Source organism: Moschus berezovskii, chromosome 23 (assembly GCF_049115385.1).
Source record: "Moschus berezovskii isolate FMDL1 chromosome 23, NW_MosBer_1.0, whole genome shotgun sequence".
In the NCBI taxonomy this organism is placed as follows: Eukaryota; Metazoa; Chordata; class Mammalia; order Artiodactyla; family Moschidae; genus Moschus; species Moschus berezovskii.
Window position 1 is genome coordinate 53,805,642 of NC_142482.1, and position 21,035 is coordinate 53,826,676.

The following is a 21,035-nucleotide window of genomic DNA, read 5'->3' on the forward strand; positions in this document are numbered from 1 at the left end:
GAAATGGCAACTCACTCCAGTGTTCTTGCCTGGAAAATTCCATGGACAGAGGAGCCTGGCGGGCTACAGTCCATGGAGTTGCAAAGAGTCAGACAGCACTGAGCACACACACACACACACACACAAGAAGAATTAAATAAGAATGGCATGTATAAATTACCCAGTACAGTATCAGAGTAATAGCAGTAATAAGCGACTTTTCTCTTGAGGATTGAGAAATGAAATTCTAATCTATTTTATGGAGGTAAAAATTATTACCATCCCAGATGATCTTATAAGAAATGAACACCAAGCGGATCACTCAGATCCTGGGAGAGGATGGTGCATCTTCACACCGCCCTCTGCCCCCAGCTGCAGTCTTCCTCCCTCTTCTTCAAACTTGGGCCTTTGCTATGAAACAGCCTAATGTCCTGTTGTTTTCTCAGCTTTTCTCATTTAAATGAGCGCTTGGAATTTTGAAAAGCCACAATTGCATGGTTAGGCCCAAAATAATACAGCCAGCTCTTCAGCCAACGACTTGGTCTGTGGATTCCTCAACATTTCTTCTTAACTTGTATCAGATTGAGCACAGGGTATATGGGAACTCTGTCGATAGTTGCTTTTCTCAAAGAAAAAGGTTATTTAAGAAATAATTAATGCTACTCGGAAGCTTGGCATGAAACCTTTCTCAGAATCTCCATCCCAAATCAACAAAAAGCTGAGATCTAAGAGTGTAGGGAAAAAGGAAAAGCAGCCAGTCATGGAGCAATAAGCCTGGGTGTTAAAATATATTAAGGTATAAACATCATCAGGAGAAAGATTACAAACGGCATAACTAAAAAACCTGGAGAGAAGAGCAAGTAGGGGGTTGTTGTTGTTTAGTCTCTAAGCCGTGTCCAGCTCTTTGCAACCGCATGGACTGTCGCTCGCCAGGTTCCTCTGTCAATGGGATTTCTCAGGCAAGAATACTTAAAGTGAGTTGCCATTTCCTTCTCCAGGGGATATTCTCGATCATCTTGGGATGATCTTGGGATGATCTTCTTGGGATCATCTCCTAAGTCTCCTGGATTGCAGGTGGATTCTTTACCACTGAGCCACCTGGGAAGCTCAAGTAGCAGGTAAAGGTAATACAAGCTAAATAATTCCCCTTTTATGGGAATCAAGAAGTACTGTGTAAAGGAGATTTAAAAAAAAAATTTTTTTTTAATAGTTAAAAGGGAATACCTCTAGGAAGTGCAGGTGGATTTGGGAGAAGAAAACTTTTATATTTTACCTGGTAGCATCCTGAATTTAGCTGCTAAATAAAGATATTAAGATAATTGCTGGGGGGACTTCCCTGGTGCTCCAGTGGTTAAAAATTCACCTTGCGATGAAGGGACATGGGTTCAATCCCTGGTCTGGGAAGATCCCACATGCTGTGGAGCAGCTAAGCCCATGCACCACAACTATTAAGCCTGTGCCCTAGAGCCCGGGAGTTGAAGCCCGGGGCTGAAGCCCATGAATCCAGGGTTTGTGCTCAGCAACAAGAGAAGCCACCGCAGTAAGAAGCCCAGGCCCTGTGACTAGAGAGTAGATCCCGCTCACCGAAACCAGAGAAAATCCGAGCAGCAACAAAGATCCTGCACAGCCAAAAACAAATGTCATTAATTTTAAAAACAAGTCACAAGAAAGTAAAATTACACACTGTAATATATTTATATATATAAAAGCACAATGTAACTTTAAAAGTGCAGGAAATTACTTAATTGCTCAACAGAAGATCTCACTTCTGCTTTAGTACTGCTTAATATATAGCATGTTGAGTGAACTCCGGGAGTTGGTGATGGACGGGGAGGCCTGGCGTGCTGTGATTCATGGGGTCGCAAAGAGTCGGACACGACTGAGCGACTGAACTGAACTGAACTGAATATATAGCATGTTATCATTTTGCAATCCAATGTTAGGCAGTAATTGGCTGATGTACCAATGTGTCAAATGCTTTTATAGGCAACAGACTCCAGCCTCACATTTACCTGCATAATTGAAAACAAATGATGCCTGGCAAATGCTTAATTATTCCTGAATTTCATATGAGAACAATGTCAGCATCTTGCAAAATAGAGTTTGATAAATAGCCTAACTGCAGTAAACCTTTTAAAAGAAAAATACTGACTTTGATGATCTGAGATTTTCAGTTTATGAGGTCATTAATCATGGGAAGTGTTATGTCTCATTTCTGTTAGAGAGTTATTTTCTACCCTTAGGGCCATAGAATGTTTATTAGACTTAAATAAGAAAATGGTTTCCACTCATGGCTATTCAAATTCTATCAAAAATAAGTTCTAAACCAGCAACCATTTTCCCTATCTCTCTGTTAAACATAGCAAAGAGTAAGCCTTTTAAAAATCTACCAGGCTGCCCTGTATAATTTTTCACCCCCTAATGTAGTGAGATGACAATAACACCCATTGATTTTTTTAAAAAATCCTTTCCTTTGATGAGACTGCTACAAGGGTGGGTGTCTCCTGCAGTTTTGAACTCCAAGAGGACTCATCCATCTTTCAGGAGGAATCAGTACATGACAGTGTATGTGCTTTTTGAGAATGTTTAACCTTTATCGTGTTGTGTACCTACTTCAACCACATTATAAGAAAAAGTTCTAAGATTTCCAGAACCCAAGGAAGTTCATTTGGAATCACCACAGCTAATAAACACAGTGAGCAAACACTTTACTGGAAGCTTCCCCGAAGCCTGCAGTAGAAGCGAACGGCAGAAGCATCAAGGAGAAGGATGCCAAAGAAAAGAAGCGAATTCATGCAGGAAACAGAACCTTGGAAGAACAGAGGCATCGTCTCTGAGGATGGAGTCATAGGGTTGTCGAGGGTTGCTGCTGCTGCTGCTGCTAAGTCACTTCAGTCGTATCCGACTCTGTGTGACCCCACTGACGGCAGCCCACCAGGCTCCCCAGTCCCTGGGATTCTCCAGGCAAGAACACTGGAGTGGGTTGCCATTTCCTTCTCCAATGTGTGAAAGTGAAGTCGCTCAGTCGTGTCCGACCCTTAGCGACCCCACGGACTGCAGCCTACCAGGCTCCTCCATCCATGGGATTTTCTAGGCAAGAGTACTGGAGTGGCTCGCCATTGCCTTCTCCGTGTCGAGGGTTAGCACAGTGGAAATTGGCCTCCCAGGTCCGCTTGTCTCCTCCTCCTATTGGCTCCTCCCTAGTCTGCTGAAGACTGAAGACCGAGGCTTTCTTTCTAGAGGAGTTGCATCAGAGTTAAGTCTGCCTCTAGAGACGCCTGAGGGTGGAGGTAAGGAGTCCTACAGAGAACAGAAGTATTAAATGATAGGCTACGTATTGAAAGCGGTGTCTGACACCCTCCTCCCCTTGGTCAGCTTCCCAAACACTGGCAGCCAGCATTTCCTTTGTGGAGAAACTCATCAACTTAAACGAAAGACCTAGATGGAATGATAACTGAGCATCCGCCAATGAAATAGGAGGACCATCCCCAGAGGCCCATCAGTTGACAAGCCCTAGCCATGCCTACTGTTTCCAACCTGAGTATTTATCTCCTTGCTAAACTGAAAAGACAGCCGAGGATCAGACAGATGAGGGATGGTTCTCCATGCAAATCTAAGACCAAAGGAAACAGACAAAATTAACCTGGAAGAGACAGACAATGGGGGGAACAAAAGAACACATAAAAACTCTAGCATGGAATATTTCTCTAAGGGAAAAAGATACTGTGTTCATGAAATGAGAAGAGAATGCCATTTAAAAAAAGAAAAGAAACATTCAGAGACCAAGAAAGCATTCCAAGAAATTTTAAATGATGGCAAACAAATTAAAGAGAAAGGTTGATAGATAAAACTGAGCAAAATTCTAGGGAATTAGATAAAAAACAGAAGAGATGAGAAGCAGGAGAGGCAAGATAAGCAAACCAGAAGATTGATCATGAAGGTTCGAAAGTTAACAAACATGAGTTCCAGAAACTAGAAGGGAAAAACATAGAAGAAAAGAGATTTTGTAAAGACGAATACAAAAGCATTTCTAGAACTAAGGGAATAAACTTTCATACTGAAGAGGTCTACTGAATACCTAGCACAATATAGGGGGGAGTAAAAGCATGTAGATGGAGAAGGTAATGGCACCCTACTCCAATGCTCTTGCCTGAAAAATCCCGTGGACAGAGGAGCCTGGTAGGCTGCAGTCCATGGGGTCGCAAAGAGTCGGACATGACTGAGCGACTTCACTTTCACTTTTCACTTTCATGCATTGGAGAAGGAAATGGCAACCCACTCCAGTGTTCTTGCCTGGAGAATCCCAGGGACGGGGGAACCTGGTGGGCTGCCGTCTATGGGGTCGTACAGAGTCGGACACGACTGAAGCGACTTAGCAGCAAGAGCATGTAGAACAGATTTCTCACTGTGAAATTTCAGAACAACATGGACAGAAAAAAAAAAACAATGCTAATGTTTTCCACAATGGAAATAGAAAATATCACACACAAAGCCTCCAAGATTAGAATTCGTAGAACTTCTCCAGAGCAAACTGGGGTTGCAAGGCAAACCAGCAGCCAGAGAGAATGATTTCAAAACAAAGCATCGATCAGGCCTAAGCCTAGAATAAGGATATTTTCAGACTATGAGGACTTTAAAAGTTATATCTTCTGCCTTTTTTCCCCCTGCAAGTTGCTGGAGAAGGTGCTTCATCAAAAAATCAATAAACCTGTGATGACTTAAATGGGAAGGAAACCCAAAAAAAGAGGGGATTTATGTATACGAATAGCTGATTCATTTCACTGCACAGCAGAAATTAACATAACATTGTAAAGCAACAATACTCCAATAAAAATTAATGGAAAAGGAATAAACCAAGAAAAAGATCTCAGGCGATTCAAGAACAGATGAAAGGAAGTCCCTGGATGACAGCTGTGCAGAAAGCGACTAATCTAGATGGGATCAAGATGCTAAAGGGCTCCAGGAGAGTCAGCAGGCAGATCATCTATCCTGTTTGACAGGAAGGCAAAGAAAGTGAAGTCTCTCAGTCGTGTCCAACTCTTTGCGACCCCATGGACTGTGGCCTATCAGGCTTCTCCGTCCATGGGATTTTCCAGGCAAGAGTACTGGAGTGGGTTGCCATTTCCTTCTCCAATTCTGTTTGACAGGAAGGAAAGATTTTTCAGTCTTCAGAGACTCTGGGGACGACTCAGAGAAAGTACAAGTACAGATAAAGCGATGTAAATTTTTTAATGAGGCAGTTAATTCCAGGGAAAACTAAAAATTGAATAAGAGAGGAATTGGTGGTGGTTGCCAGGGACTGAGGGGTTGGGAAAACAGGGAGCTATTGGTCTATGTCCAAGATGAATAAGAGCTAGAGACCTGCCCTACCATGTGGCCTTGTGGTTAACAAGTCGGTAAAATTAAAAGCAGAGCTCATGTTAAGTGTTTCTATCACAAAAAAAAAAAAAAAAAGAGGTGGGACAGGAGGGAACTTGGAAGTGATGTTGTTTAGTCGTTAAGTGGTATCTAACTCTTTTGCAACCCCATGGACTGTAGCCTGCCAGGCTGTTCTGTCCATGAGATTTTCCAGGCAAGAATACTGGAGTGGGTTGCCATTTCCTTCTCCGAAGTGATGGACATGTTTATTACCTTGAATGTGGTAGTGGTTTCACATACTACTTTTCTTTGCCAGTATGGAAAGAAGAGATGTGAGGGTCTCCGTGCGTGCATGCTGCGTGATAAATCGTTGTTTCAGTCATGTCTGACTCTGATCCCATGGACTGTAGCCCGCCAGACTCCTCTGTCCATGGGATTCTCCAGGCAAGAAGGCTGGAGTGGGTGGCCATGCCCTCCTCCAGGGAATCTTCCTGACCCAGGGATGGAACCCACATCCCCTACGTCTCCTGCATCGGCAGGTGGATTCTTTACCTCTAGCTGGGAGGCCCAATGAGGGTCTCCAGATCCTGCTAATTTGTCACACGTGTACTAACCTTTCACCTCAACACCCTTTCCTTTCTCCTAATGACTGCAGCTGTCTGCTTGCTTGTGTGATAAAGCTCTCCATGTCTACTCTATGGATGAGGGTTTGGTACTCGGAATGCTTTGATCTTACTCCTCCAGGACAAAGAAGGAGGTTGAATAATTCCGATGACTATTTCTTGTCTTCATTACATATTTTTTTACAACTAGATATGGCTTCTAGGAAAAAGATAATGTCTGTCCAGATGCACATTTCTTGCCCCTAATAATTTGACAATCCATGTGAAAAACAGAAGTTGGCTGATGTTGACTCCACAGCAGGGACAAGGAGGGTAAAAAGCAGACGAACTTCAAAGGCCTTGGTTAGAACTTGGCTCTAATGCTTGTCATGTGACTCTTTCGACCTTTTCTCAAGAGTTTTACAATCTGTGAAATGAAGCAGTTGGACTGTAATCTTGGAAAGCTTCCCAGCTCTAACATTCAATGATCAAAACTTTAAATCTGGTGCATGTTTTTCAAAATTTGGAACCTTGGTTTCCACTCTTTGAGAATTAACTGGGGAAGTTTCATAGGCTAAAAAAAATAACCAGTAGTTAACTATTCTGCTTGTGCCCTCCTTCTGCACATATTTAGCTGCATATGTGTAGTGTGCAGACTGATGCTGGGTTAGAGGCATAGTTTGAATGTGTCATTTCATAAAACTTTGGTAAGAATGTAAATTGTCTAATTTGGAAACCAGTTGAAATTGTGGACATTTTACTGCCCCTGCTGCAGCCAGCCTGTTCTTGTCCTCCAATCCATTTCACCGTTCAACTTGGACCTACAGCTTAATTATGACTCTCTTCTTGACTGTTTTCGTAATTCATGTACTGGCTCCGTGATTTATACCTGTAGTCAGATTCCATATTATAACTGTTTTATCAATTTCCTAGTAAAAATTTCGCAAAACGAGCACCCGTTCCACACAATATCAGTAGTTGTTTGGAGGAAAAGCTTTGATGGTTCCATAAGTTTGAGAAAACATTGGGTCTGATCATTTAGCAGGTTTCTTTATCTGAGAGTTTAAGACGCTTTACTGGGCTGATGCTGGTGGGGCATCTCTGAGGGAGACACAGAGCGCGGAGCTGCTCCATCATGCACAGCCAGGAAGTCCCTCTTCCTGGACCACCTACCTGGACATGGTCCATGTCACATACTTTGGAACAACTGTTTGCATAAGCTACTCTTTTTAAAATCCATGATTGTCAGAATTTTTTTTTCCCATAAAGTGTGACATGTATGGATGGCACATCAAAGAATCAAGGAATATTTGTACATCATGCAGCATAGAGAGTTAATAGTATGAGTTAAATAATGAATCTTTTGGCTTCCCTTGTGGCTCAGCTGGTAAAGAATCCGCTTGCAATGCAGGAGACCTGGGTTCGATCCCTGGGTTGGGAAGATCCCCTGGCCCACTCCAGTATTCTGGCCTGGAGAATTCCATGGAGAATTCCAAATCTATGGGAGCACAAAGAGTTGGACACAAATGAGTGACTTTTACTTTCACTAATGAATCTTTAGGTAATTTTATCAAGAAATTCTGACAAGGTTCCCACTTGGGATATAAAGCTACAGTATGGAAGAGGATTGGGCTTCCCTGGTGGCTCAGACAGTAAAGAATCTGCCTGCAGTGCAGGAGACCCAGCTTCAATCCCTGGGTTGGGAAGATCCCCTGGAGAAGGGAATGGCTACCCACTCCAGTATTCTTGCTGGGAGAATTCCAGGGACAGAGGAGCCTGGTGGGCTACAGTCCATAGGGTCGCAGAGATTTGGACATGACTGAGCAGCTAAGGCTTTCACACTTGCACACATGGAAGAGGATTCAGTAGCCAGCACCTCAAGAGCTGGTACCCCGGCACCGTGTCACTCCATCCACCACTGTCAGAACAGAAAACCCCACAAAATTGTGGTGCATCGTTACTCCTTTCAACTAGTGATTACAGCTCGTCAAATTATGAGCTGTGAATCATTTCATAATTTTTAAAACCCTAACTGAAAGTAACATGTGTGATGACAATATATGTAGCCATGGAAATACACAGTCCTAGCCAGAGGACCTTGAAAAAAATCACATCAGATGGAAGCAGTGTCACCAACCAGTCCATCATACAGCTCAGGATAATCTCCACTGCTTAGTAATGGCAAATACTGTCCAAGAGGAAATAATCACCCGAGACAGCCGAATCCATTATTCTCTGAGAGGTCGTATAGTTGTCAGAGGTCACAAAAATATGTTTAAATGGTACTTAAATGGACAATTACCGACTGGTGGGAGACTAATGTGGTTCTCTTTCAAATCTTTTCCAAATTTCGTAAAATGTAAAGACTTGGTATGCATGCGTGTGTGTGTGCGTGCACATACATGTGCAGGAGACACGGCGGGGGTGGGGTGGCCATGAGGAACAGTATGTTCTCCCACAGATGGTATTACAGAAATCAGAGGAAATGGGAAAAAAGGAAAAGGGCAGGAGGTTTTGGCTCAGCACGTTACAGAAACAGATGTCCATTTATTGACTAATAACGTTATTTAGTATTAAAAATACCATTTCATAGCAGAAGTGTTACTTTAATTCATTTTCCACATTAGACGCTAAGCTTTCTTACCTATAGATATGAAACACCAAAGGGCTTAATTTATTCTAAGCTACTCAGAAGGAATTTGAAACGTTAAGCCAACTCTCAGAATGACCTGACCCTAGTCCAGCGCAAATTTTATCACCCAAGAGATAATTCATGCTTGGTTCAACCAAATTAGAACTGTATTGGCAAGAGTCAGGGGAAGATACTAAGTTTAGGATTATACAGCATGTATTTTACCTACAAATAATACTTCAGTTCAGTTCAGTTCAGTCGTTCAGTCGTGTCCAGCTCTTTGCGACCCCACGAATCACAGCACACCAGGCCTCCCTGTCCATCACCAACTCCTGGAGTTCACCCAAACTCATGTCCATTGAGTCAGTGATGCCATCCAGCCATCTCATTCTCTGTTGTCCCCTTCTCCTCCTGCCCCCAATCCCTCCTAGCATCAGACTCTTTTCCAATGAGTCAACTCGTTGCATGAGGTGGCCAAAGTATTGGAGTTACAGCTTCAACTTACTAGACATTTTAAAATGTTATCTATAGACTATAGAATCTATTATGTGAACTGATAAAAGCTCTGCAAGCATTTCATCTACCACTCAAGGGGCTGAAAAATCTGAAGCCAGGAGTGACAGAGAAAAAGTGCCAGAATGGTATCAAGCCTGGGAGCACACAGTGAACTTTATGAATGAACCCACCATCTAGATGGGTTTTAGGAAGGAGGGGAATGGCCAGGTAAAAAAACAAGAGATTTTTTTATCTAACCAAACAAGATCATTTTGAGGAATAAACTGAGGAGTGAAACAGATTACTAGAATAACAAGAAAATGAGCTGTTTGAAACGAAGAGTTCAAGAAGAAGACCTGGTAAAGACTGAGGAAAGGGACTCAAGAAAAATCACAGGCGTATCACTCAGCCAAGATGGATTCCAGCAAGAAGGATTCTGGGAGAAGTTTGCTCCAGTAACCCAACCGCCATGCGCTGCACTGGCGTTTTGAGAGCAGGAAGCTGGCTAAAACCCAGAGATTTGCCCAAGGTCACACGGAGCTGGTCAGGGAACTGCGATCCTGTTCTTTCTCACATCCTGGTTCTAGACTATGTTTTGTGGTAGCCAGTTAACTCCTCACTGCTCTGGGAACATCAGGTGAGATCAAAGGGTGTTTGGGAAAGGATTCCCAAAGTCTGCAGCCCTGTCAGTTCCCACTGCTTAGGACCTTAGGTGAGTCTGCACATGAAATTTCCCACCCTTTTTCTTCCTCCGGCTTACACAGTGCTGAGAAGCTACTATGAGTCCAGCACTGGGAATACGGAGACGAATAAAACAGAATTCCCGCCCACAAGTCCTCCAGAAGAGACAGAGAGGCACATGGAGCAAACACCATGTGAAGGCAGAGATTGAGACTGGGGTGCCATGGCTACCAGCCAAGGAACCCCAACACTACCAGCAGCCCCCAGAAGCCAGGAGAGAGGCACGGGGCTCATCCTCCTTGCGCTTCCAAAAGGGAACAACTGTGACGACATCTTGATTTCGGATTTCTTGCCTCCAGTGCTGTGAGAGAATAAACTTTTATTCTTTAAAGCCAAAAAACAGAAAAATCACACAAAGACCAAACATGATTTGAAAGATAACTAGAGAGCTGGTTAAGCAACTTTAAGTAGAGAGTAAAGACATGTTTCAGATGGGTGGTTAAGAAACCCAAGTGGTTTCTTACTTTCATACATTGAAAGTCTGAGGTTAGAGTCAAGTGCATTATTTACAGGTTTAAAAAATGTTGTTTCACAGATGATTTGGGTTTTTTCTTTTATTAGCTCTTAGAAAATACCTCAGGAGAAAAAAGATTATTCACTTCTGTTTCTTCCTTCAATAATCAGATGACTGTAAAGACACATTCCAACCTTAAGATTTACCAAAGCTTTAGACAGGCTTCCATGATTCTCTCTCCTCCACCAGACACCTGTCGAGAAACACTGCACCAGCTTCTCTTGAAAACCTCCAGTGAGAGAGAAGTCAGTTCTCACTGGATTAGATTAGTGAGAAAAGTGAAATAATTGACTCAGGCAAGGATCCTCGCTGGATGCTAAGACCGTCAGGTAAAATTTTAGGGAAAATGCCATCTGCATAGTACCAAAATTCACCACACAGATTCTGTTGTGTTAACTGCACATAGGAAATGGTGAGACCTGGAGGTCACCCCCATTAACCCAGTGATGAGTCAGCGTTTCAGACAATGGGCAACCTTCCACTCATGTCTCCTGATGGGATGCAACTCCAAGTACATGGCATCATCCTAAGACAAACTCTTGCCCCAAATCTGAATCCAATCACACTTCCAAGCCTAACTCTCAGTTTACAGAAAATACAAGTGATAGAAGTTAAAGATCACCATTTGTCTGACAGTCAGTCCAATCTAGAATGTGGGGGCGTTGTCCAAGGTAACTGGCCTGCTTTTCTGAGTCAGTGTCACAGGGAACACAAGGTGGGGACTGTTCCAGAAGAAAAGAGAATAAGCTACACAAAAACCAAATGCCACGCGTGGAGCTTGATGGGATTCTGGTTTGTAACTTGTGTTTCAAATGATGAAAGGTATTTTGGGAACAAATAGAAAAATTTGAGTAGGCTGTGTATTAAATGATATTAGAAAAGTATTTTTAAGTGTTTTAGACACAGTAATGATATGTTGTTTTCTACACATGGTCAACACCGAAATCAGATTGATTATATTCTTTGCAACCAAAGATGGAGAAGCTGTATACAGTTAGCGAAAACAAGACCAGGAGCTGCGAAGTTCAGACTTAAATTGAAGAAAGTAGGGAAAACCACTAGACCATTCAGATATGACCTCAATCAAATCCCTTATGATTATGCAGTGGAAGTGAGAAATAGATTTAAGGGACTAGATCTGATTGATAGAGTGCCTGATGAACTCTGGACGGAGGTTCGTGACATTGTACAGGAGACAGGGACCAAGACCATCCCCATGGAAAAGAAATGCAAAAGAGCGAAATGGCTGTCTGAGGAGGCCTTACAAATAGCTGTGAAAAGAAGAGAGGCGAAAAGCAAAGGAGAAAAGGAAAGATATAAGCATCTGAATGCAGAGTTCCAAAGAATAGCAAGGAGAGATAAGAAAGCCTTCCTCAGTGATCAATGCAAAGAAATAGAGGAAAACAACAGAATAGGAAAAACCAGAGACCTCTTCAAGAAAATTAGAGATTCCAAGGGAACTTTTCATGCAAAGATGGGCTCGATAAAGGACAGAAATGGTATGGACCTAACAGAAGCAGAAGATATTAAGAAGAGGTGGCAGGAATACACAGAAGAACTGTACAAAAAAGATCTTCACGACCAAGATAGTCACGATAACGTGATCACTGACCTAGAGCCAGACATCTTGGAATGTGAAGTCAAGTGGGCCTTAGAAAGCATCACTACTAACAAAGCTAGTGGAGGTGATGGAATTCCAGTTGAGCTATTTCAAGTCTTGAAAGATGATGCTGTGAAAGTGCTGCACTCAATATGCCAGCAGATTTGGAAAACTCAGCAGTGGCCACAGGAATGGAAGAGGTCAGTCTTCATTCCAATCCCAAAGAAAGGCAATGCCAAAGAATGCTCAAACTACCGCACAATTGCACTCATCTCACACGCTAGTAAAGTCATGCTCAAAATTCTCCAAGCCAGGCTTCAGCAGTATGTAAACCGTGAACTCCCAGATGTTCAAGCAGGTTTTAGAAAAGACAGAGGCACCAGAGATCAAATTGCCAACATCCGCTGGATCATGGAGAAAGCAAGAGAGTTTCAGAAAAACATCTATTTCTGCTTCATTGACTATGCCAAAGCCTTTGACTGTGTGGATCACAATAAACTGTGGAACATTCTGAAAGAGATGGGAATCCCAGACCACCTGACCTGCCTCTTGAGAAACCTGTATGCAGGTCAGGAAGCAACAGTTAGAACCGGTCATGGAACAACAGACTGGTTCCAAATAGGAAAAGGTGTACGTCAAGGTTGTATATTGTCACCTTGCTTATTTAACTTATATGCAGAGTACATCATGAGGAACGCTGGGCTGGAAGAAGCACAAGCTGGAATCAAGATTGCTGGGAGAAATATCAATAACCTCAGATATGCAGATGACACTACCCTTATGGCAGAAAGTGAAGAGGAACTCAAAAGCCTCTTGATGAAAGTGAAAGAGGAGAGTGAAAAGGTTGGCTTGAAGCTCAACATTCAGAAAACAAAGATCATGGCATCTGGTCCCATCACTTCATGGGAAATAGATGGAAAAACAGTGGAAACAGTGTCAGACTTTATTTTTTTGGGCTCCAAAATCACTGCAGATGCTGATTGCAGCCATGAAATTAAAAGACGCTTGCTCCTTGGAAGGAAAGTTATGACCAACCTTGATAGTATATTAAAAAGCAGAGACATTACTTTGCCGACCAAGGTCCGTCTAGTCAAGGCAATGGTTTTTCCCGTGGTCATGTATGGATGTGAGAGTTGGACTGTGAAGAAAGCTGATCGCCGAAGAATCGATGCTTTTGAACTGTGGTGTTGGAGAAGACTCTTGAGAGTCCCTTATACTGCAAGGAGATCCAACCAGTCCATTCTAAAAGAGATCAATCCTGGATGTTCATTGGAGGGACTGATGCTAAAGCTGAAACTCCAATACTTTGGCCACCTCATGAGACGAGTTGACTCACTGGAAAAGACTCTGATGCTGGGAAAGGTTGGGGGCGGGAGGAGAAGGGGACGACGGAGAATGAGATGGCTGGATGGCATCACCGACTCTGTGGACATGAGTTTGAGTGTACTCCGGGAGTTGGTGATGGACAGGGAGGCCTGGCGTGCTGTGATTCATGGGGTCGCGGAGAGTCGGACACGACTGAGCGACTGAACTGAACTGAACTGAACTGAATGATATTTTAGTCAAATTAAAGTATGTCCCTTATTCTTGAGGCTTCCCTGATAGCTCAGTTGGTAAAGAATCCACCTGCCAATGCAGGAGACCCCGGTTCAATTCCTGGGTTGGGAAGATCTGCTGAAGAAGGGATAGGCTACCCACTCCAGTATTCTTGGGCTTCCATTGTGGCTCAACTGGTAAAGAATCTGCCCACAATGCAAGAGACCTGGGTTTGATCCCTGGGTTGGGAAGATCCCCTGGAGAAGGAAAAGGCTACCCACCCCAGTATTCTGGCCTGGAGAATTCCATGGACTTTATTCTTAGGAGAGAGAGAGCAAAAACAAATATAACCAAAGGTTGACTGTTGATGACTCTCAGTGGGTCTCTCAGCAGATGAGTATAAATTAACATTCTTAAGTTATGACAAGCACAGGTAACTGTTTCCCTTAATCCGATTCTTTCCTCATTTACGTAGAGATTTGGAAATGAATGAAGCCATGACTCTAGATTAACATATGGTGCCAATTTACTAAGTATCATAAGCATAAAACTGCAACATATTCCCAAATTACCACAACCTTGCCTAACACTGGTCATATTTAAATAGCAGGTAAATTTTTTAAACTTGTACTGATCACACAGGTTAGTGAATTCCCAACCAAAATGGATTCTATTTTGCTCAGCAGCTAGGCAGTCTGGAAAACAAATCAAGCAAATTAAAACCCAAAAATTTTATTATAAAGACAATGTTTTTATTTCATCTTTCCTACTTTTGTCCTTTTCTTTAAAAAAAAAAAAAGCAAAAAGCATGAAGGTCTATTATGATGGAGTAGATCAGCTTTGTCAGAAAGTCCTAGAATCTTTATTTGTATAATAAAGGCATTAGCTTAATCAATGTCTTTGAAAGCTCAAGTTTGCAATTATCCAGTGTTAAAAGAAGTCCAAAATAATTGAATTTCAACCATCAGTCAGAAAAATCAAACGTCTAGCTTGGAAACAATAAAAATTTAATGGACAAATAAAACATCACCACAATAAATAAAACATTGAAGTACTGTCCTTTTTTCATTCAACATCATGAAAAGGATTTTTGTTGTCATACATTTAAAACTGGTTAACACCAAATTAACTTACTGGCAACTGGGGGAAAAAAAAAAAAAAAGACTACCACAATACAGAGACACAAACTGAGCACTGCAGACCTTACACAAATAAGCAAAATACATAGTGCCCACACCCAGAGCTTTCTAGAGAGCTCACCCTATGATAACTCGCCAATTTATCTGGTATTACATTTCAGGCAAAATGAGCCTTTTTTTAAAAAACCTTATAAACATATAAATCCAAACCACAAAACACCTCCTAAACATGACATTTACTCTAAATACAAATGGATATTTGAAAATTGCATTCACAATGTCATCTAAACTAGATTTCAGGAAATTGTAAGTGTATCGCTATACTGGGGCTTAAATTCACCGGGCCACATCCCACACAAACTTCCCGTCATATTCACCCTGGGCATACACAGTCTCCAAGTTAATAGTTACAGAATTGAAAACTACTGTTCTAGAAAAGTATCGATTTTTCCTGAATAAAGAGACTGGAACTGGTCCACTGTCTTTCACCCAGCAAATGTTTCATCACAAATAAGTAAAGTAGCCTTAGTAATGCCCTTCTCTAAGAGTTATAAATATTTAAATGTTTATCATCAGTAATGAGTTTTAGGCTAAAAAAGTTTTTTTTTTTTTTTTTTGGCCTACTTTCTGTGGGCATTCTATTCCCTCAAACCTAAATAAAATCTGCTAACCAATTTCTTCTCATAAATATATACATTCAATGTCCCCTACCTCACGAAAAGAAGTTCATTAACTCAAGTCACATAAGCTTATGCTTTTATTTGAAATAAACTGCATGAGAACTTGAATCCATTCTAAAAGGGACTTAACAGGGATGGCAATATGGTAGATTGCACTCTGCCCTTCCATTTTGCTATATACTCCCTTGAAGGGCATCAGCTTGACATCTCTCTTGCCCATCCTTTTTCCTGAGCTACTGCACATAACCCTAAACCATTATATTTTGGTACAGCTCAACAGAACACAGCAAAATACTTAGGTTCTCAGCACATTAAACCATGAGCTGGAACAGCTCCTGAGCTGTTCCTGGGTTTCCACTGCCACAATTTACGCCAAATTGTTACAGGATTAAGTAAGTCCATACTAGAATTTAAGATGAAATGGGAAAAAAAATAATTGAAATCCACATATAGTTATAGCAACTAATTTAAATGGAACTCCATCCAGGATAAAGGATGGTGCTGAATGAACAATATGGTTTAAAAAAAAAGAAGAAACTAAACTAAAATGCTTTAAGGAAAAGCTCAAACTGGATCTCCATGAACAATAACTGCTCTGAGAGAATTTCAGAGAAAGCTGGAGAGTGGAAAATAAACATGGAGAAAAAAAAGGGTGTGTGTCCAAAACGAGTGGCCACATTCTGCTTTGAGGCTTACTGATGCAGATTTCCCTGCGTTTTAAACTCTATAGTAATGTGACAAAACAGGCATATAGCTGAAACCACGCAAGAGGCCGGGTTCCTCTTGGCAAGTACCATGCACGGAGGGACCAGCATCTGAGCTGGAGAGGATCCGGGGAAGTGCCAACCGTGGGCCGGGGGCGGGGGTGTGCACTGTGGAAATGGGTGTGCCCTGGGCCGCCCCCGCCCCTTGGGTCTACCCTCCATCCCAGGCTAAGATGATGAGAAGAGGAGCCAGTTCATGCCTAACCGTCCACAAAGCCTCCGGCCACCACAGCACAACATGTTGGGCCCCGGGGTCCATCTAGCAGCTCTGAGTGGCGGCTGCCCCCGTCTCTGGGAAGACTCAGGAGAAAAGCGCTAGAAGGCTGAGCTGATCCCTGTCCCTTTTTTGCTAACACGTAAGTAGAGATGAACATGTTACTTCCAGCATACGGGAAAACCCACCGAGTCAACATTGGGATGGAAAAACGGACCACAGACATATGCCCAGTGGCTCTGTTCACGCCATGGGCGCCGATCGCAGAGACTGTGATAGAAAACAAAGGCTACGTGACCTAACTCGACACGTGGCAAGAGGTGTCTGACTTCTCCGAGCGCCAGTCTCGCTTAAGAGGACGGTGCCAGACAGTCTAGGAATTCGTGGCAGACGCACTGGCAGAAGCCGTACACCATCAGGATGACGAGGCTGGAGGGGACCAGGCTGACGAAGACGACCCCCAGCGTGACCTTCTTGGAGACCAGTAAATAGATGCCCAGGGGCAGGGAGCTGAAGTACAGCAAGCCCAGCAACCACACCAGGACCCGGATGGACGTCTGGAAGACCAGGGACGTGCAGTTCCACATGGTCCAGCTGTGCGACACGGCGGTGGTGGCCGAGTCGAAGCTGGAGGGCCGGTAGAACTCGACCACGGGCGTGGAGCTGAGCGAGGTCGAGCTCTCCCGCTGCACCTCCATGATGGTGATGACCAGGCAGTTGGAGGACGCGTGGGAAGGGCTGACCAGCGAGGCCAGCCGCTTGGGGGTCAGCAGCAGCTCGGTGGGGTTCTCGGGCAGGCACTTCTTGCCTTTGCCGCCGCAGCTCAGGTTCACCAGGATGTTGTTGTCGTCGGGCAGGCTGCCGACTTCGTCGTCCGGCAGGCACGTCTCGAACCTGCAGAAAGGGCAGACGATGACGCCGTGCGGGGAGTCCCCGAAGTCGATGATCTTGCACAGGCACTTGGCACACACCCGGTGGCAGCACTCCAGCACCTTGGGCTTCCTCTGTTTCAGGTTGTACCGATTGTAGCAGATCTTACACTCCAGCTCGTCCGAGACCTGAGACTCGGCAGCCTCCTCTGGCGGCTGACTGGCCATGCCGGGCTCTGCGCCTCCCGTCCTGGGCCGGACGGGTCCCGCGGGAGGAAGGCTTGGACGGCGCCGTCTCTCTGAAAGATCACATCGTCCGAATCAGGCAGAGACGCACACAGGCAGAATAAGGAGGGGCGTTTTCAGTCTCTGCGTATCGCTCTCTGTCTCAGACAGCATATTGACAAAGGCCACGACAGGGGTCTGCAAAGGAAAAGACATTATAATGTGGTGAGCGGCTCGCTGAAAAGCGCTTTACGGAATTTTCTGAGCTTTCCAGCGATTAGAAGTGGCAGACTTGAAACGTTAAATCCCCGGCATCTTTTCACGCGTTTCTGCCTCCAGGATATAGGAAAGCGTTATCTCCATGCTTAGCTTTTTTCAGTCCACAGATATGATAGTAAAGAAGGCATTAAGAATCTTAGCAGTGTGAAGTACACTGCAGAGCACTGTGGGTTCAGCTCAATAGAGGGATTTTTCTCTCTGAAATTGTACAAATTCTGGCCTTTTTGAAGACAGAATGGGACACTTACCAGAAATAGATACATTTGCAGTTAAACTCCATTCAGTATAAATTAACTCTTTTAGAGGCTCATTGGTAATAAACTCCGACTGTCTAAATAACTGCAATAGTGCTTCAGAACACACTAAAGAAGGGAAAACTTAAGGATAAATGTTTAAAACGTGTTTTCAGAAAGTAATTTATACAGATGAGAGTGTATTTAAATACAGCAGACTATTCTTACCTTCCTAGTGTAAAGAAATCTGTTACAAGTGTCTTCTTTATTTGACTATTCAATTTCAAACTTTCTATTTCAATACGAGTCTTGCAAACCATGGCTGTACACATACATTCACTCCAAGAAGAGTGAATCATATGACACCTAAAATAAGCATTATATCCAAGTCAAGTCTAATTGACAAGACAGAGAAGAAAACACAGAAATGGAGTTGCTCAGTCGTGTCCAACTCTTTGCGACCCCGTGGACTGTCACCTACCAGTTTCTTCCGTCCGTGGGATTTTCCAGGCAAGAATACTGGAGAGGGCTGCCATTTCCTTCTCCAAGGGATCTTCCCAACCCAGGGATCGAACCCAGGTCCCCTGCATTGCAGACAGGCGCTTAACCATCTGAGCCAAGAGTGTTTAAACACAGAGCAAACGTGAAGTTATGTCTCGAAACATGAAGAATCGTGCACGCGTGGCTATCAAAAAGTACTCAAACTCCAGCCACTTGCCTACTTTGGTTCATGTAAACTCTCTCTACAGCGAACAGAAAGCATGATAGTTGCTATTACTGCCGATTTTGGACAAGTGGCTGAAGACTGATGTCAAATAAACAGTCCATTCTCAATTATTAGGGCTAAAAGAAGGGAGCGGCAATATGGGAAATCTCCAAATAATTTTTATTTTGCTTTAACATATGTGATTGGAGGGTAGTAGATTTGTCTTGGGCTTCCCAGATGGCACTAGGGGAAAAGAACCTGCTTGCCAATGCAGGAGACTTGAGAGACACGGGTTCGATCCCTGGGTCAGGAAGATCCCCTGGAGGAGGGCATGACAACCCACTCCAGTGTTCTTGCCTGGAGAATCCCATGGTCAGAGGAGACTGGTGGGCTATGAAACACAGGATCGCTAAGAGCTGGACACGACTGAGTGACTTAGCTCACAGGCACGTGCAAAGATTTGTCTTAAATTATATTTTGCTTGGAAAAATAGCAGAATGTATTTGAATTTCTGAGAAGACCCCCAAGGAGATAACAGCAGAAGGCTGTCATAAGAGTTCTGAAAAGTAGAATGTAACTATGCCAGCATTTTAAATTTGCTATGGACCCTACTGCCTTAACAGAGAAAAGCCAGTGTACAGGTAAACTTGGATGATTTTTGAAATCATGATTAATTGGTTTGTGAATATGTATTATCTTCCTTTTAAATTGTGACCTTGGTTAATTTTAAACTGACTCAATATAGTACAAGAATGTATAGTGTAATGGCTAGCATGGTAAGATGTACTCTTGGTGGGAAAAGGAAGTCAAACAATAAGTTAGGCTCTTACCTCTGGCATCAGCCAAAAAGTATAGGTAGAGTTTTTTTTAATAGAGTTTACTATGGCAACCCACTCCACTATTCTTGCCTGGAGAACCCCATGGACAGAGGAGCCTGGTGGGCTACAGTCCATGGGGTCGCAAAGAGCTGGACACGACTGAGCGACTTTGACGTCACTTCACTTTACACTGTATATGAATGCATGTATTTCAAAACTGCTATGAAAGCTAATTTCTCTGTACCTACACTTACATGCAAAAAAGAATATATAGAACTTCTTGTGATCATTTCACAATATATATGTAAGTGACATCATTATGCCATACACCTTAAAGTTACAACATGCTTCATCACTCAGTCGTGTCCGACTCTGTTGAGATCCCGTGGACTATTTCCTACCAGGCTTCTCTGTCCATGGGATTCTCCAGGCAAGAATACTGGAGTGGGTTGCCATGCCCTCCTCCAGGGGATCTTCCCAACCCAGGGATCACACCCAGGTCTCCCACATTGCAGGCAGATTCTTTACCAGCTGAGCTACCAGGGAAGCCCCTACAATGCTGTATGTAAATTGAATCTCAATAAAACTGAGGGAAATGAAAAAAGTTTTAAAGGCTGTCTGTGTGTGAGAATACATTACATTGTCAACATTTGACAGTCAGCTGGTTACTTTAACACTTTCTACACCTAAGCGTCCTACCATTAGAGGAGTAGCAGGAAAGTTCTATTAATATGTTGAGTCAAGCACAATTTTTAGTTCCTAATTCTGGGAACGTTAAGTTATTCACTGAGCCAATGTGTGTGTGAAAGTTGCTCAATCATGTCCGACTCTTTGTGACCCCATGGACTATACAGTCAGTAGAATTCTCCAGGCCAGAATACCAGAGTGGGCAGCCAATCCCTTCTTCCTGACCCAGGAATCGAACCGGGGTCTCCTGAATTGCAGGTGGATTCTTTACCAAGTGAGCTATCAGGGAAGCCTCACTGAGCCAATACTGAGCTATTATTTTAAATAAAGCTTACCTTTTTCACAGAACCACTCTTCATTCCGATGAACATATTTAGAGTGCTATGATCATAACGTTCTGAAAATTCATATGGGGGCTTCTTGGTAACATGCAAAAAAAAAAAATACTAAATGTTTAAATATCCAATCAAAAAGGTACCTACTTTATCTCTAAGGAGTTTTCTAGAAAACCCACTCCATTAGCTTGAAATACTTCATCAACTCCAGGCTCTGAAAGTGGCACTTCTGGGCAGGACTGGCTGACAACCTTGAGCTCGGGTCACATCCCAGGAAATGCAGCCAGCACAAGTGTTTTCTTTCTGGAATGGCACAAACAGGGCAGTGACTGCTCCTCTTGGGAGGATGGGGTACCAAGCACTAGGAGTCTTAAATCCTTCATGTCTCTCATTATATATAGTTCTAAGGTCCCCCTAAGACCTCAATAACCTAAACTCTGTAACTTTATAGGGTTACAATTAGCGGCAGTTGTTAATTCGATCATCTAAAAGAGGGACATTGCAGCTCACTCCCCCCCTGCATTCACTCCCCCCCTGCATTCACTCCATAATGTGGGCCATAATTCAAATGCTGAATGCAAGAAACTAGACCCAGACAGCACACAGTGTATGACTCCATTTCTAGAAAG

At 43.2% G+C, this 21,035-nt stretch overlaps 1 protein-coding gene across 1 annotated transcript; it reads right to left on the minus strand.

Moving 5' to 3' along the window:
* Positions 1–14,334: 14,334 nt before the first annotated feature.
* RNF182 (ring finger protein 182) lies at positions 14,335–20,593 on the minus strand. Its single transcript, XM_088831089.1, has 2 exons — positions 20,407–20,593; positions 14,335–17,546 (listed from the first exon to the last, which is right to left on the minus strand). Exon 2 carries the CDS (start codon positions 17,349–17,351, stop codon positions 16,605–16,607), a length of 747 nt encoding a protein of 248 aa, XP_088687215.1. The 5' UTR covers positions 17,352–17,546; positions 20,407–20,593; the 3' UTR covers positions 14,335–16,604.
* Positions 20,594–21,035: the final 442 nt, after the last annotated feature.

Coding starts and splice junctions, on each gene's coding strand:
- RNF182 (XM_088831089.1), bottom strand. CDS start 17,351: ATGGCCAGTCAGCCGCCAGAGGAGGCTGCCGAGTCTCAGGTCTCGGAC.